This window comes from Chiloscyllium punctatum, chromosome 33 (assembly GCF_047496795.1).
Source record: "Chiloscyllium punctatum isolate Juve2018m chromosome 33, sChiPun1.3, whole genome shotgun sequence".
Taxonomy (NCBI): Eukaryota; Metazoa; Chordata; class Chondrichthyes; order Orectolobiformes; family Hemiscylliidae; genus Chiloscyllium; species Chiloscyllium punctatum.
In genome coordinates this window covers 26,904,278-26,921,604 of record NC_092771.1, presented here as the reverse complement: position 1 = coordinate 26,921,604, position 17,327 = coordinate 26,904,278, and the positions used below count along the sequence as shown (strand labels likewise).

Here is a 17,327-nt window from a genome sequence, read left to right as displayed (position 1 = left end):
GTTTGGGAGAGTGGGGTACACTTGGGCATGGTCTTAAAATTAGAGCTAGGCCATTTAGATGTGAAAACCAGTAGTTATCTTCACACAGAAGCGTTTGGATTGTTGTGCAAATTGTGCTATTTCTGAGATTCAGAGATTGTTGATGGGTAAGGACAATACCAAATTTGGAGCCAAGGTGGCTAAATGGAGCTAAATTGAAAAACAACGAGAAGAACTTAATAGGAGCAGGAGTAGGCCATTTGGGTCAGTAAGGTCATGACTGATCTGATTGTGGCCTTAACTGTGTCTACTTGCCTTCCCATAACTTGTCTCTCAAATCTTCTTTAACTTAACTCCTTTTCCCATAAACCTACGCCCCCTAATTTCAACCCTGGTAGAAAGACTCTGACTATCCATTTTATCCACATCCCTCATAATTTTGTAAAATTCTATTCAGTTGCACCCTCCTCCTTCGATGTTCAAATGAAAACAAACCCAGCGTGTCCAATATCTCTGCATAGCTAATAACCTCAAAACATGGGCAACTGTTTCTATACCCTCTCCAAAGCTTCCACATCCTTCTGGTATTGTGGCAACCAGAACTATACACAGTATTCCAAATATGGTCTCACTATAGTTTTATACAGGTGCAACATGGCTTGCCAATGTTTATACTCTTTGCCCTGATCGATGGAGACAAGCAAGACATATGCCTTTGTGACTCCCTTATTACTTGTGGTGCCACTTTCAGGAAACTGTGGACTTAAATGCCCAGCTCCCTCTGTATGATGAGGCTGCTGAAGGTTCTGTCATTTAAGGTATACTTTCCTCCTACATTAGATCTTCCAAAATGCATCACCTCGCATTTGTCCAGATTAAACTTTATCTGCAGTTTCTCCGTTCAAGTCCCTAGCCTATCTATATCCTGTTTGTACCCCCTGGCAATCTTGCTCACTATCTGCACCTCTCCCAGTTTTTGTTTTGTCCACAAACTTACTAATCAGACCACCTACATTCTCCTCCAGATCATTCATATCTATTCATCACTGGTCACAGATCTCCAGTCAGAAAAGCACCCTTTCATCGCTACTCTGTCTTCTATGACTCAGCCAATACCGTATCTATCTTACTAGCCTATCATGGATCCCATGTGACTTCATTTTTTGTATCAACCTGCCATGAGGGACCTTGTCAAAGGCCTTGCCAAAGTCCAGATACACAACCTTCACCACCCTCCCTCATCATTTTTGTTACTTCCTGAAAAAAAAATTGTGAAGTTTGAGAGGCAGATTATATCCACTGATTCCTGGAGAAGAGAATTCTAAAATCAAATGATTATCTATGCCAAATGAGAGATGATATTTTTGTAAATGATGCCCCCTATGTGCATCCTTCCGATAATGAGGTGACCAAAACTGAACACAATATTCCAGGTGTGGCCGAACTAGAACTCTATAAAGCTCGCACCTCTTAGACTCAGTCCCCCTGCTACTGAAAGCCAACACTCCGTATGCTTTCTTGACAACCCTATCAAGTTGAGAGGTGACTTTGAGAGATCTATGGACATGGACCCCAAGATCCCTCTTCCTCCACACTGCAGAGAATCCCACCTTTAACCCTGTATCCTGCCTTCAAATTGGACCTTCCAAAGTGAATCATTTCACACTTTTTCAGGTTGAACTCCCATCTGCCATGTATCGGCCTAGTCCTGCGTCCTGTCAATGTCCCGTTGCAACCTATAACAGCGCTTCACACTCTCTACCACTCCATCAAGCCTCGTGTCATTGGCACACTTACTAACCCACCCTTCCCCTTCCTCATCCGAATCATTTATAAAAATCACAAAGAGCAGAGGTCCTAGAACCAATCCCTGCTGAACACCACTGGTCACAAAGCTCCAGGCTGAATACTTTCCATCTACCGCCACCCTCTGTCTTCAATGGGCCAGCCAATTTTGTATCCAGACAGTCAGATTTCCCTGTATCCCATGCCTCCTTACTTTCTGAATGAGCCTACCATGGGAACCTTATCAAACGGCTTGCTAAAATCTATGTACACCACATCCACTGCTCTGCCTTCATCTTTGTGTTTTGTCACATCTTCAAAGAATTCAATAAGGTTTGTGAGGCATGACTTGCCTAACAAAGGCATGTTGACTACCTCTAATCAAACTAGAGTTTACCAAATGATCAGAAATCCTGTTTCTCAGAATTCTCTCCAATACTTTGCTCAACACAGACGTGAGACTGACTGGTCTGTAATTCCCAGAATTATCCCTGTTCCCTTTCTTGAACATTTACCACCCTCCATTCATCTGACAGTAATCCAGTGAACGGTGAGGATGCAAAGATCATCGTCAAAGTCGTAGCAGTCCCTTCTCTTGTAGTAACCTCGGTATATCCCATCTGGCTCAGGGAATTGATCTATCCTTATGATTTTCAAAATTTTCAGCATATCCTCCTTCCTGACAGCAACCCGTTCTAGCACATCAGTCTGTTTCACGCTGTCCTCAGAAATGTCAAGGTCTCTCTCAGTAGTGAATACTGAAGTAAAGTATTAGTTCAGGACCTCCCTCCCTCCTCCGACTCCAGGCACAAGTTCCTTCCAGTATCCCTGATCGGTCCGAGCCTCACTCTGGCCATCCTCTTGTTCCTCACATAAGTGTGGAATGCCTTAGGGTTTTCCTTAATCCTACCTGCTAAAGCTTTTTCATGCCTCCTTCTAGCTCTCCTAAGTCCATTGTTCAATTCCTGCCTGGCGATCTTGTAACCATCTAGAGCCCTGTCTGATCCTTGCCTCCTTAACCTTACTTAAGCTTCCTTTTTTGTGTTGTCTAGATGTTTCACATCCCTTGACACCCAAGATTCTTTCAATTTACCATTCCTTCCTTACCCCAGTGGGACAAACCTATCCAGCACTATCAGCTACTGCTCCCTAAACTACCTCCACATTTCTGATGTGCATTTCCCTGACAATATCTGTTCTAAATTTAGTTAGGAACTGTAGCATTGTAATTCCCCCTCCCAATTAAATTCTTTCCCATACTATCTGTTCCTATCCCTCTCCATGAGTATAGTAAAGGTCAGGGAGTTGTAATCACTATCACCAAAATGCTCTCCCAGAGGTCTGACACCTGGCATGGTTCATTGCCCAGCACCAAATCCAATATGGCCTGCCCTCTAGTCAGACTATTTACATACTGAGTCAGGAATCCTTCCTAGACACACCTGACAAATTCGGCTCCATTCAACGATTTGAACTGAGGAGTTCCCGTCAATATTAAGGAAGTTGAAGTCACCCGTGACAACAACACTGTTACTTTTGCACCTTTCCAAAATCTGCCTCCTACTCTGCTCCTGTGTCTCTGTTGCAACTGGGGAGTCTGTAAAACACTCCCAACAAAGTGACGTTCCTTTCCTATTTCTGACTTCCACCCATTCTGACTCTGTTGGCAAACCCTCCTTGATGACCTTCCTTCTTTGTGCAGCTGTGATACTATCCCTGATTAGCCACTCCTCCACCTCTGTAACTACACCTCTTCCCCTGCGATATCCAAGACATTTGGACAGGTACATGAACTAGGAAGCTTTAGAGAAATATGGACAAAATGCAGGCAAATGGGACTAATTAAGTTTGGAATACCTAGTTTTCATGGATGAGTTGGATTAAAGAGTCTATTTCTGTCTCTATGACTCTATCTAAATGAACTCTCCTTAATTTGTCAGACATGTGTTTCACAAAACCAAAATGAGTGCCTGATTGATTTATGATTTTATACATGTCTATTATGGTTATTAATTCCTTAACAGTGGAGTTTGGCATTTTTCTAGTGACAAATGCTAGACTAAGTTGCCTTTTGTTTTCTGCTTTCTGTCTGTCTCCTTTCTCGAACACGTGGTTTTCCAATCCATTGGCACCTTTCCAGATTCTGGGGATTTTTGAAGATTACAACCAATGCATTTATTATCAATGTAGGCTCTAAGATGAGGCCATCGCATCTGGGAGACTTACTGACCCATTAGGTTTTGTAGTAATTTTGTCTCCAGCGGTAATGATTTTTTTTAAGTCCCTTCTGTCCTTTCACCCCTGTGTTTTCTACTATTTTTGGATTCTACTTTGTTTTTCCTGTGAAAACTGATGTTGTTTCTTTGTTTCCCGTATTAATTCCCCAGTCTCCCCTTCTAAGTACCAGTGCTCCGTTTTGATACTGTTTGCCATTGTAGAAGCTTTTAATATCTGGTCTTATTTTTTGTTAGTTTTCTTTCATACTGTGTAATCTAATTGAAGGTAGAGGAGCCTTAAGCTACTGACAGGCTTCCTCCTGTCCCTAATATTTCCATGAAATGTGTGTGATGATTAGGCCTGTTAATACTCAAAATTGAGGTCTATGCAAAAGGATTTAGTAATTTCTGTTGTGCTGTGGGATTTCAATTTGTTGAGTTACACACATTTAGGTTGCAATATTTGGACTTGAAATTGTAGACTTGTAGCACAGGACATGGGAGCTGGATTTGGTTTCTATGTTAAGTAACTGAAGTGTGACCTATGAGAAGTTATTGTTGTATCAAGGTTAGGATTTAACCTGACTGTTTGTTTGTAATTTGTGCACTCTGGATCATGTGTACTTTCAACATCAGAGTTAAAATGAATCGTAAATAACATTGTAACTCAGACTTATCCAGGCTATTTTGAGCCATAATTGCAGCTATAATACTTTGAAAAAAAATTCCTTCTATAGTCCTGCCTGTTAAAATATACTTCTGTTTTAAGGTGTGTACTGTTTTTACTATTTATTCCTTTAATTCAATTTGACAAAATATAAGCTATTTTTCCCATTCCTACATCTCTCCTTAGTTTCCAGGGGTGTACTATATGTCATTTCTTTGTCAAATGAGTGAATCAGAGTTTGCACAGAGACCTCTCCTAACGTCACTTAGTAACTAGCCATGTGTAGACTGTGCAGGGCACACTTGTTTAGAATACTCCAAAAAGGAATTTTCACACCCTGGATATCCCACAAAGCACTTGCTTTGTTTCAGGAACACATCATGTGGGTCTTGCGATGCCTTGGTATAACTGTGAAGTTGCTCTTCCTGGAAAAATAAATGCTGGAAATTTGATGTGGAACTTTGTTTTTCAAAAATTTCATAGCTTTTCTTCATGAAGAATTTGAAAACTTTATCGGTTACAATTAAAATAAAAGCAAGTTCCTTATTCTTGGATTTTTTGGCACAGCTTGACGTTGTCTTGGAAACGAACTTAGCAACGATCCGTGTCCTGGAGACTGTTCAGAAGAAATTGTCACGAATGTCAGCGGAGGACCAAGCTAAATTTCGTCTGGATAACACTCTTGGTGGTACTTCAGAAGTCATTCACCGTAAGGCCATTCAAAGGATATATGCAGACAAGGCTGCAGACATTCTTGACGGCTTGAAAAAGAACCCTGCAGTAGCAGTACCCATTGTGCTGAAAAGGTAAAATATATTCTGGCCATGTGCTCTAAGAAAGATTCATTTGTACTGTACTATATATTGAAATCTTTTAAAGATGCTTGTTTTAATATACAACAACATATATATTTAGCAAGAGTAGTTTCACAAGATAAAATTACTGCATAACTCCTTGCAATGCTTTCCGTATTAATAATTATTTGGCAGTATAGAACTTGAGTATTTCTGAAAAATGGCATTTTATTGAAGTTCTTCCTCTTTTACCATTAGGTCAATACACAATTATACCAATTGAAAGGAAAATTACATTTATGAGAAGAGAGTGCTGATTATTTGATGTGAACTCTGATTGACAGATTGACTGCCATGGGAATGCACAAATTAATGATTGACCTTAACTTCTGAACTTCATTTACAGCCAGCTATTTCACACTTGTGCTATGTAAGAGCAACACAATTGGTGTTCACCATTAATAAGATGCTGCCATGAAGCCAAAAAGGCATTCTTCTTATCACACAAATGAGCACTGTGCTATTTGAATTTCAGTGCTGGTGTGATGCCACGCCATGGTGTCAGCCATACATCCCAAAAATTAGCAGATCATATCAAAACAATATATCAGTTCAGCTAGTCACAACAAACAAGGTATTGACCCAACCTGCCCACATTGCAACACAAGGTCCAACAATGGATGTGATTCTGCAACTGGACAACATTTCTGGATAATTGAGTGTGCACAGAATTTTGCAGGCAGCCAATTTAGGACTGTCATTCAGGCCCATGGTATGATGCGCTTACATATACTGGAAGCTACGTGTATTAATTTTTTATATGTTACATATATTTGGCTGGCATGGTGGCACTGCTTCCTCATAGCACCAGGGACCCAGGTTCAAGTCCAGCCTCAGGTGACTGTCATTGTGGAGTTTGCACAATTTCCCAGTGTCTCTGCAGGTTTCCGCTGGGTGCTCTGGTTTCCTCCAACAGTCCAATCATGCTAAATTGTCCATAGCATAGGCTAAGGAGATTAGCAACGGTAACTTTGGGGTTATGGGGATAGGTTGAGGGTTTGGGTGGGATGCTGTTTGAAGGGTCAGTGCAGATCCGATGGGCCATATGACCTCTTTCTTCACTGTCGGGATTCTATGATTCTAATACCGAGACTCTGTTCTGTGCAAACAGAGCATGTGCATTCACAGAACCTGTTTCAAATTAATCCCCCCCAAAAAGATGACGGCCATTCACTGGCTCATTGATTAGGTTTAAAATTTATCGAAGCTTGACAGTTAATTATCATTCTTTGTGACAATCTCCTCTACCAATCAAGAGTTCACTTGCCAACCAATCAGTACTCTCCACTGATGCAGCATGAATGTTGATTTGGTATTCTTATGAATTGTCCTGATGAGTGCAAGATGAAAATCTTCGACAAAATGTGTCTTTTTCTTCCAGCGACACTAAAGTTTCCACATTGTATTCAAATGTGCATTGTATCTCAGTGCATAAATATCTCAAGTCTAGATATTGTCGTTAGCAATGTTAACAGATTTATACCCTCTGTTATTCTAATGCAGAAGCTTTTCCTACCGAACACCATTGAGAATAAATTGGTTAGCATGTGTGTAAACGGCAGGCACAGGAATGTCCTGCACACCTCCTAAACATGTGCTTGCCATCAATAATTGCTCAGTTATAGTGTCTGCATAGGTATATAAAGTAGTTGATAGAGAATTTGGTCTTTGTGCTAAAGTGACCAGTCCCAGCTATGTTAGTGGCAGGATTCAGTTGCTGTCCTCTACATGACTGAATTACAGAATGCTTATAGCACATTATGGAGCCAGACAGTGAGTCTGTATGGGCTGTCCAAATTTACCTGTTGCCCCTGAGAAGTGTCCTAGCTTCTTCCCATAGTCCCAAACACTCTCTCTCTCTCTCTCTTCCTTTTTAGATAACAAACCTTTTTGAATGCTGTGATTGAACCCTGCCTCTGCCACATTGTCAGACAATGTATTTTAGATCTCAACCATTTGCTACATGAAAACATTCTCTTCATATCCCCATTGCACCTTTTGCTAATTCAATCAAATCTGTGCCCTCTTGCTTCTAATCTTTCATCTGTCAAATCTCATTTCAACCTTCTCTTTTCCAAGGTAGAGTCCCAACCTCTGCAGTTAATATATTTTAGCATTGTTCAGGCTGAAGATAACATTGTGATTTCCACTATTAGTTGCTGTCTACTGACTGTAAGGACACCTATGATCCTTGCAAAGCTAGTTCACAATTAAAGGAAGAGTTGGCAAAAGAGAGCCAATTCACACAAAATCCTCTGTGTAATATATTTTGTTCAGACACTGGTACAAAGAACAGAAACTTGGGTCAGGGACTAGAGGGTTGTTAGTGCTTCTGAAATCACAGCCTAACAATAATCATAATTTTCAGGTGGAGGGAGAAAGCAGTAGAAAATATTTGAGAGGGCGCGTCATAGATTGAAGGTATTCTGAAACAGGACTACCTTTCAAAAATAACTTTGAACATGCAGAAAGGACAAAACATGGTATTAGAATGAGCTATTGGGCTGAATCCAAAGATCCATTACTAAGGTTTCCTGCTTTTTTGCAATCCCCTTTCTTTGGCCCATCTCTCCAATCTGGAAGGCAGAAAATGTCTCCCATAAGTATCAGTCAGAAACTTCTAGGAACTGTGTGGTTTTCCACAGTTTTTACTGTCCCTCTGGTAGCGGTCTTGTGATTGAGAACTGCTTTCTCAAGACGTATATGGACTGTTTAGATGAATACATGAAACACCACAGCATACAAGGCTATGGGCCAAGTAGTAGAAAATGGAATTAGAATAGATGGATGTTAGAATAGATGGATATGGACATAGGCCTGGATGAGATGTGCCTAAGGCTACTGTGTGATGTAAGGGAGGAAATTGCAAGGACTCCAACATTAATTTTAAAATGAGCTCTGGCTACATGAGGGGTACAGGACGACTGGAGGATCGCTACGTGGAACTGTTTATCAAGATGGGTGGTAAAGTAAACTAGGAAACTACAGACCTAAGAGTCTGTGGTATGGCAACTATTGAAAAAAGTCCTGAGGGACAGAAATAATCTCTGCTTGAAGTGGCAAGATTTATTAAGGATAGTCAGGTTGTTATCTAAAAAGGAAAAGTGTGTTTTTGAGGAGAAGAACATAATTAACAAATTTGATTGATTGAATTATTTGAGCAGGTGATTTGGTGTGTAGCTGAGGGGAATGCAGTAATCTACATGGACTTCAAGAAGGCTTTTGACAAGTTCTCACATGGTAAATTGGTTAAGAAGCTTAGAACCCACAGGAACTAAGGCAGTTTGGCAGATCTGATCTAAAGTTGGCAGGAAGCGATGGGTGCTGGTCAGAAGTTACTTTTATGATTGGAGACCTGCATTCAGTGGTGTACCACAGGGTTCAGTGGTACCACTGGATCCATGGCTGTCTATAGTGTACATGAATGATCTAGATATGAATGTAGGAGGTATGACCAGTAAGTTCATAGATAACATGGAAATTGATGCTGTGGTAAATAGTGAGGGATAAAGCCTTAGACTACAGGACGACATATTTGAGCTTGTCAGAGGGGCTAAATAGTGGCAAGTGGAATTTAATGCCGAAATGAATAAGGATTGCATTTTGTAGGGATTAACAGGTCGGGGAGTACATGTTGAATGGTAGCACCCTAAGAAGTACAGAGGATCAGAGGGACCTTGGTGTGCATGTCCACAGATCCTTAAAGACACAGGACAGGTAGATATATTCAAAGCATATTGGATACTTGACTTTATTTATTAGTCAAGGCTTTAAATGGAAGAGCAATGAGGTTATGATGGAGCTGTATATATTGTTTGATTAGACCACAGCTCTGGTTGTCACACTGTAGGAAGGTTGTGATTACAGTAGAGAGCATGCAGAAAAGATTCACCAGGATGTTGTCTTGACTGGAGAGAAACTAGATGGGCTGTTTTAAACATATTCCCTTTGCAGAAGTTTAGAGGGGATTAAAGGAAACATTTTCACTTCGAGAGTTTATGGGTACGTGGAACTCAGTGCCTGAAAGCGTAGGAAAGGTAGGAATTCTCAAGATGTATATGGACGATTTAGATGATTTTATGAAACACCACAGCATACAAGGCTACGGGCCAAGTAGTAGAAAATGAGATTAGAATAGATAGATGTTTGATAACTGGTGCAGATATAATGGGCTGAAGAGCCTCTTTCTGTGCTGTAAAAACTCTTGACTGTATAATTTTAGGTTTCAACATAATGCAGTAACCAATATTCTCCCCATTTCACTGAAGCTGGTTTTTGGTTTGTTCTCTCGCAGTCTTTGCTTCTGTCTCATTTGAAGTTTTTGTTAGAATTTCTCTTTTTGCCTTTCCTTCTCAGATTAAAAGCAAAAGAGGAAGAATGGCGAGAAGCACAAAGGGGTTTCAATAAGATTTGGAGAGAGCAGAATGAGAAGTACTACCTGAAATCTCTTGATCATCAAGGAATCAACTTCAAACAGAACGATACCAAAACCCTGCGTTCTAAAAGCTTACTGAATGAGATCGAGAGCATATATGATGAGGTATACAGCACATGTGCAACTAATGTTTGTTTCTGGGAGAGGGGGAAAGCATCTCCAGCTGTGATTCAAGGTCCATTTGTCTACCAGTGGTAATAAGAGGGTGATGTTTTCACCTCGATTTGACTGTGATTATTTGTTCAGGACTGTTGATCTGAGAATTTGATGAGAAGTGTGATGCAGTTTCAAAGATTGTGACTACACATCACTGGGATTTTCTGACATTTTGCCTAGAAATTGCTGCCAGTTATGGAAATTGTGACTATCTCTGTTTGTGAATCTCCCTTCCTTTTCCTTAGTATTTCTTCCTAAACTCCAGTTCTCAATGCTATGTCCTACCCATGAGATTACACCCATATTATCCCGACTCAAGACTCCTGCGGTTAAACTAATTTCCTAACCAGGTCAATAATTTGCTTTTAATTCCAAGAGCTTTAGCTAACAGTCCATGCTTAAAGGAGTATTTTAACTTTTCAAGGAACAATGAAGACTAACCTGTGGGGAGCCAGTTCCTGAGGCTTAGGCAATGTAAAGTTATTCAGTAAATAATTTTCCTATAGCCCTTGGCAGGTGGTATTGTTGTGTCCTGTTGATAATATCTGTTACCTGTCTGCAAAGTATATCCATTACAAACATTGGAGATTGGCTAATGTTTATTTCAGGCTAGTAACATGTGTTTGTGCATCACTGATCCTGCTAAATGTGTAGAAGGAAACTGCAACCTGTATTAATTTTGTAAGTGCATAGCTCAACAGGAATCACCTTATACAGTTTCAATTCAGAATCCTGGCAAGTGAGATTTAATGCTTTATTTCATAGTTGGGGCAACATCATTGAGACAATAACGATAAACTGTCCTTTGTTGGCAACTTTAAATAACTTCTGAATTTTCTTTCATCTATTACAAAAATGCACCAACTGAAATATCTGGGTGTGTCAGTACTGAATCTAATGCTTGTGAATCCTCATTCTGGTGATTTGACCACATAATGCTGTGCTGGCATCTCCTGCAACCCTGAGGGAATGCTGCACCACTAGAGGTGCCATTTGGGTGAGATTTTACTCCTCTTGGGCAGATGGAACCCTGTTCCACTCTTTTTAGGAGAACTATAGGAGGTCTCTTTGATTTTCAACTAACATCACTAAAAGGATAAGATCTTTAATGTCTGTGGGCTCTTATGAACAAATTAGTTGTTTCATTTCCAAACATTGCATCAGTGACCACATTTTAGAAGTATTTAATTAGCACTTTGGAACATCCTGAGACCATGAGAAGCATTGTGTAAGTGAAGTTTTTCTATGAAAGTGAAATGGCTCAACATAGCACTTAAGACAACAAATTGGATCTGGATTAAATTCTGTACTTATAAAATATAATTAAGTCTTTTCAGTATGTTTATGCCTAAATATTTCTCTTCTTTTATTTGTGGCATTTTTAGCGACAAGAACAGGCATCTGAGGATCACACACATGTGACATCTGGTTCTCACTTAACATTTGTTTACGAGGACAAGCAGATCATGGAGGATGCAGCCTCTCTCATTATTCATCATGTGAAGCGGCAGGCTGGGATACAAAAGGAAGATAAATACAAAATTAAACAGATAATTTATCACTTCATCCCAGATCTGTTGTTTGCTCAGCGTGGCGAGCTGTCAGATGTGGAGGATGAGAAGGAGGATGAGGAGGATGAGGAAATGGACATTGACGAGAGCACAGGGACAACAAAAAAGCACAATGGCATTGGCAGTAGCCCTTCCAAGCCAAAACTGATGTTCAGTAACACAGGAGCACAGAAACTGCGGGGCATGGACGATGTATATAACCTTTTCTTTGTGAACAATAACTGGTATATCTTCATCCGGCTTCACCAGATCTTGTGCTCACGACTTCTGAAGATCTACAATCAGGCAGAGAAGCAGATTGAAGAGGAATGCAGAGAGAGGGAACGGGAGATGCTGACAGGAAAGCGGGACAAAAGTGACAGTCCGGCTATTCAGCTACGACTGAAAGATCCGAGTGAGTATACACTGGAATCTCAGTAATCCTTCTCTCTTGGGAAATAGTAAATACAGTCACTTTATTTTCCCACAACCAACAAACTGATAGTGATGGTCTGACAGGATCTTTTATGATATATTTTCTAATGCTAAAAAGAGACATGTTGTCAAAGCTTTTTGTCTAGCACTCATCAGAACAAACACAAGAATGCCAAATTGCAAATGATCGCAACAATTCATACTATAGCAGGAAAAGGGTGCTGATTGGTTGGCAGGTAAACTTTGACTGGCGTTAGTGCTGCCATGGAGAAAGCAATGATGCCCCATGGTTGCTGATGACATTGGTTGCTGTATTTTGGCATTTTTCCTACTCTTTTCCACATTAAGAAATAGAAGACTGAATTTCAGTGTCGTATTTTTAAGGGAATCTCTGTAAGATTAATTAAAAATGACACTTAGATGAAATGCAGTTGGTACACTGATGTAGTTTTATTTCTTCATAGATTAAAGTGTGTGCATTTGTCTCATGAATACAATTTTTTTACTAATGAGCTGAGTAATAGTGATGCTGACATTTCTAACGTTTGAGTGTTTTGTGCGGAACATTTTAAAATTTTGATTTGATTTAAGCTTTATTGCCATGTGTACTCAAGCACAGGAGTAAGGAATGCTGTGAAAAGTGTACAGTGTCACCACACGCGATGCCATCTTAGGTACAAACATACCTAAGCACGAAACATAGGGAAACAAAGTTAAAAGTAAAGCATGACTGTTGTTCTTAGTATAAGTAGCAAAAAAGAAATAAAGTTGGAAGTTAACATTACTGTCCTTCCCAGTATTAAGTGAAAAAATAAGGAATAAAGATAAAAGTTGAACATATTTGAAACTGTAACATTCTACAATGCATCGGTTGCAACAGACTTGAGTTAAAACAGGCTTACTACCTGTATAAAATCTATTGCAGTAATTTTGATCCTAGTAAACTGTGGCTGATTTTGAATTTTGTTTTGCATGTTTATGTTTGTCTTTCTTTGGTCTATAGAGATGTGTAGTGCTGCAGTAGCACTTCTAGTAATGTGACTGACTGGTTAACATCTTTCTGCGCTAACACAGTCTAGTAAACAGCAAGCATAAATTGTACTGAGGAGAAGAGCCAAATAGAATCACTGGTAACCTCTTGAACCAAAAGGATGCAGCCCACTGCTGTGTGATTTGAGCACATGATTGAAACTGTTATTCAATTGCAGTATTGAATATGTCAGCATGATTGAAGTTGACATCCTCCTCATAAGACTTTAAAGTAAGGCCCCGGGGTGTTGAAGATAACTATGGCACTATTCCGTGAAGAACAGTGGACACACCCACTATCCTGATTATATTTGACCAGCACTACTGGAAACACATTGCTTATTCACCTAGTCGCTGTTTATGGGGTCTTGCTTTATGATTACCCGTACAACAGCAACAACTTTACAACATAACTAATTCTGCATGAAATGCAGCAGAATATTCTTAAAACAGTTTTTATATGTACTGTTTCTAGTACTTAAAAAGCCAACAAAATATTGTCAGTGTTTCTATGAGAGGCAGTGATTAGGTTTGTTATTGAAATTATAGTCTTATGAAGCTATTTTCTCAACTTCACACTCTGTCTTGGGCTAGTCACTAATGAAGAGAATAGAACATAGTAATGAGGCAATGCTGAAAGAGTTTTCAGGTTAACAGAAAAATTCTGGGAAATGCTATAAATAAATAAAAGCTGAAATATTGCAGGTTGGCTGGAAGTGATGATTACGGTAACTTAATCACAAGAGAGAACTTAGAATGTCACTTTAAATCTGTGGTATTTTTGATGTTTTGACATGTTTCTCACGTTGGGTTTCCTCAGAAATCTTCTCCTTCAGGATAATTCATTTTAACATGTGATGTGATCTAAGATTCCTGTAATAAAGCAGAAAAGTAATTGCATTAGCTTTGTATGGAATGGGACAACACAGGAGCTATTTGACATATTTTGAATGCTTTGAAAGAATTATCAGTTAGTCTTGTCCCCCTGTTCTTTGCTCTGCAAATCTAAGCATACTGCTATTCCCTTTTCAATGTTGCCATTGAGTCTACTTCCACCACCCTTTCAAACTGCATTTCAGACCTTGTGTAATTTTGTAATACACAAGATGGGGAATGCATATTATATGAGGTGCTCTGTACCTCAGATGTCAAGAATGGTCATTTGTATGTGCACAAGCGTGGTGTAAGGAGCTGAGTTTTACATGTGGCAGCAGAGGTGAGCATTTTTGTTTTATGTATACGAGAGTCTTGTTTATTTGGGGTTGTATGTAATACTTGCATTGCCATAAAATGCACAGGACAAAATGTGATGGGAATAACTTTGAATGTGCAAGGCTTGATGGTGTAACAATTTTTTAAACAAATTTCAGTGGATATCGACGTGGAAGACTATTACCCAGCTTTCCTTGATATGGTCCGGAACCTTCTGGATGGCAACATGGACTCATCCCAGTATGAGGATACACTTCGGGAAATGTTTACAATTCATGCATTCATCGCTTTTACAATGGATAAACTCATCCAGAGTATAGTCAGGCAGGTAAGCTGTGGTCAGTCAGAATTCTTGCCATTTCTTCCTAAGTCTTGATTTACAATCCTGATCTAAAACTACGATAAATTGAATCAGTGTACCCCTCTCCTATGCATATTAAGCAGACCTTCAAGATTCCCAAGGAGCTTCATATGTTTGCCCAGTGTCCGAAATGGAAACATAATTACAAAATAAATGTTGGCCTTTTTCAATTTGTTCACACTTTACACAGCTTGATTCTTTATGGTAAAAGATATTGATAAACATTGGAGTTTGCTCTGAAAAATCTCAGTGACCATTTTTCACTTAACATGCTGCCTTCAAATGAGACTGCCACATTGTCATTGCAATCACATATGCTTTTGTGTGTTTTTGTGCTATAGTGCAAAATCCCAGAACAAATCAATGATTTTTGCATTTTCAACTGGGGAAACAGATGTGTGAGCAGGCAGGCAGATGTTAATTGAACTCTTCAGGGTCATCAGAGTGAAAATCTTCCTTTTCTTCTAATGATACGTTTCATCCACTTTGCTGATCTATGCCTCAATAATGCTGGAGTTTAGCCAAGTAGTTTTGTTAGCCTCGCTGCATGTGTGTATCTCAACTTCCGAAATCCAACGTGGCTTTGTGTCAATTTCGCATCAAGGTGAGTCTATCCACTCCAGTTACTTCTTAAACAAAATATACTGATATTGATATTTGGAGAATCCTTAAGAAGGGATGCATATTTGTTACATTGTTTAGGACATATATGGTTATATTGACAAAAGGCTGATTGGACACGAAGCAGAAATGAGCTGCAGAAGTGAGAATTGATTGAGCATGTGGATGTTGAGAAGGTACATGAGATTTAGGAGAGACGTTGCAAGGCTGAGACATTTACAAAGATATGAAGTGTAACACCATAATGGTTTCAACCTGTATTGCTAATGTTGGACTAGACCATGCTGAAACTTAAAAGGTTTGGGCTGGGGATGTAGCTTGGCAGAGTTTGGACATAAGAGTGTAGGCAACTTGCAAAGAAACCCAAATAGAGCTTTCCCATTTTGGAGCAGACACAGGATTAACAGCTGTGGTAAATGAAGACTAGTCATAGAAATTAGGGATCTCTGAAGAGTTTTAGAAAGGTGAAGACTTTGCCACAGAGAAGAAGAGAGAATGAAATTAAATCTTATTCTGGAGAACTACTAGCTGTGAGTGAGCAGAAGGTAATGTCATAGAAGTAAGACAGCTGCCAGAAGAAAGGAAACTTAAGAATTGGGGTAAATTTGAAGACTTATCGAGTGGGGCATAGGTTTTATCCCTGTGATAAGTCATTCTGTTTGACTCATTTTCTGTCCTGCTGTTGATGCCTCATGTTTCTTTGCCTCCTCCAAGGGAGTTTTAGAAATTATGAATAATTCCTGCATGGCCTTCTGCTTTTTACTCTCATTAACTTGATGTCATCCAAAACTCTGCCAATATCCTGATTTGCCCTTGTGCACACTGACTCACACTGGCTCTCTTTAATCCAAGTTGCAATTTTAAAATTCTTGCACTTATTTTTAAATTCTTCTGATACTTGCCTCTCCCTGTTGCTATAATCTCATCCAGTCCCACAACCATCTGAGAAGTCTGTGCACTGACATCTTGATTTTCCACACGAGACCATTGTTCATGCCTTCAGTGACCTGGGCCCTAATGTCTAGAATTCCCTTTCTACAAGAGTCGGTCTCTTAACCTGACTTTCCTCCTTGAAGATGCTCATTAAAATCTACCTCTTTGGCCAAGTTTTGGTCATCTGCTGTAATATGTCCTTATGTTGCTTGGTTTCAACTTCTATTTACGATGCCAAAGCAATATTTTATGTTAAATACTCGATATAACGACAATTTATTGTCATAATTTTTGCACGATTTGGAGTATGTTTAAATTGTCCTCTAATGATGTCTTAGTCGAAACATTTCATTATCCCTTGTATTTTTCTAAAACAATACTTTGTAAGTTATAGCTTTAAGTTCAGTACCATTATTAAACAATTGCCTGTGGTCAGGTGCAGTTAGGATCGCTGTTCTGGTCCATATAAAGCAAGGACAAATTTGTTTTACTTCTGATTTTACTTATGTTGTTTGTTGTTTTAATTTCCTGGTTTTGGAAATTCATGTACCTTCTCAATAAATAACACTTATTGGTATTGATCTTTTTGAATTGCTTAGAAATGAATGAAAGCTGGATAAAAGTTTTTCTGTGAGCAGGAAGAATTCATGGTGCACCTTATTACAGGGTAGTGGCAAAAAGCTTGGAAGCTACTGCCATAGGCAGTGCATTTTAGACTGACAGTTGTATAAAAAAGTGCACGTGTAAAGAGAAAACCAGAGCCATTGGTAAGACTCATCGAGTCATAGACATGTACAGCATGGAAACAGACCCTCCGGTCCAACTCGTCCATGCTGACCAGATTCCCAACCTAATCTAGTCCCACTTGCCACACTTGGTCTATATTCCTCTAAATCCTTTCTAATCATATACCCATCCAGATCCCTTTTAAAAGTTGCAATTGTACCAGCCTCCAGCACTTTCTCTGGCAGCTCATTCCATACATGCACTACCCTCTGTATGAAAAAGTTGCCCCTTAAGTCTATTTTATATCTTTCCCCTCTCACCCTAAACCTATGCCCTCTAGTTCTGGACTCCCCCACCTCAGGGAAGAG

General features: G+C 39.5%; 1 protein-coding gene across 5 annotated transcripts in view; it reads left to right on the top strand.

Annotated features, from left to right (window-relative positions):
- The window catches only part of sin3aa (SIN3 transcription regulator family member Aa), a 128,636-nt gene that overhangs the window by 76,398 nt on the left and 34,911 nt on the right, over positions 1-17,327 (top strand). For all 5 annotated transcript variants that reach the window (XM_072553213.1, XM_072553214.1, XM_072553216.1 and 2 more), the window contains 4 exons: positions 5,215-5,453; positions 9,858-10,041; positions 11,478-12,057; positions 14,477-14,646. In XM_072553213.1, the coding sequence (XP_072409314.1) occupies positions 5,215-5,453; positions 9,858-10,041; positions 11,478-12,057; positions 14,477-14,646 (1,173 nt within the window). The remainder of the gene's footprint in view (positions 1-5,214; positions 5,454-9,857; positions 10,042-11,477; positions 12,058-14,476; positions 14,647-17,327) is intronic.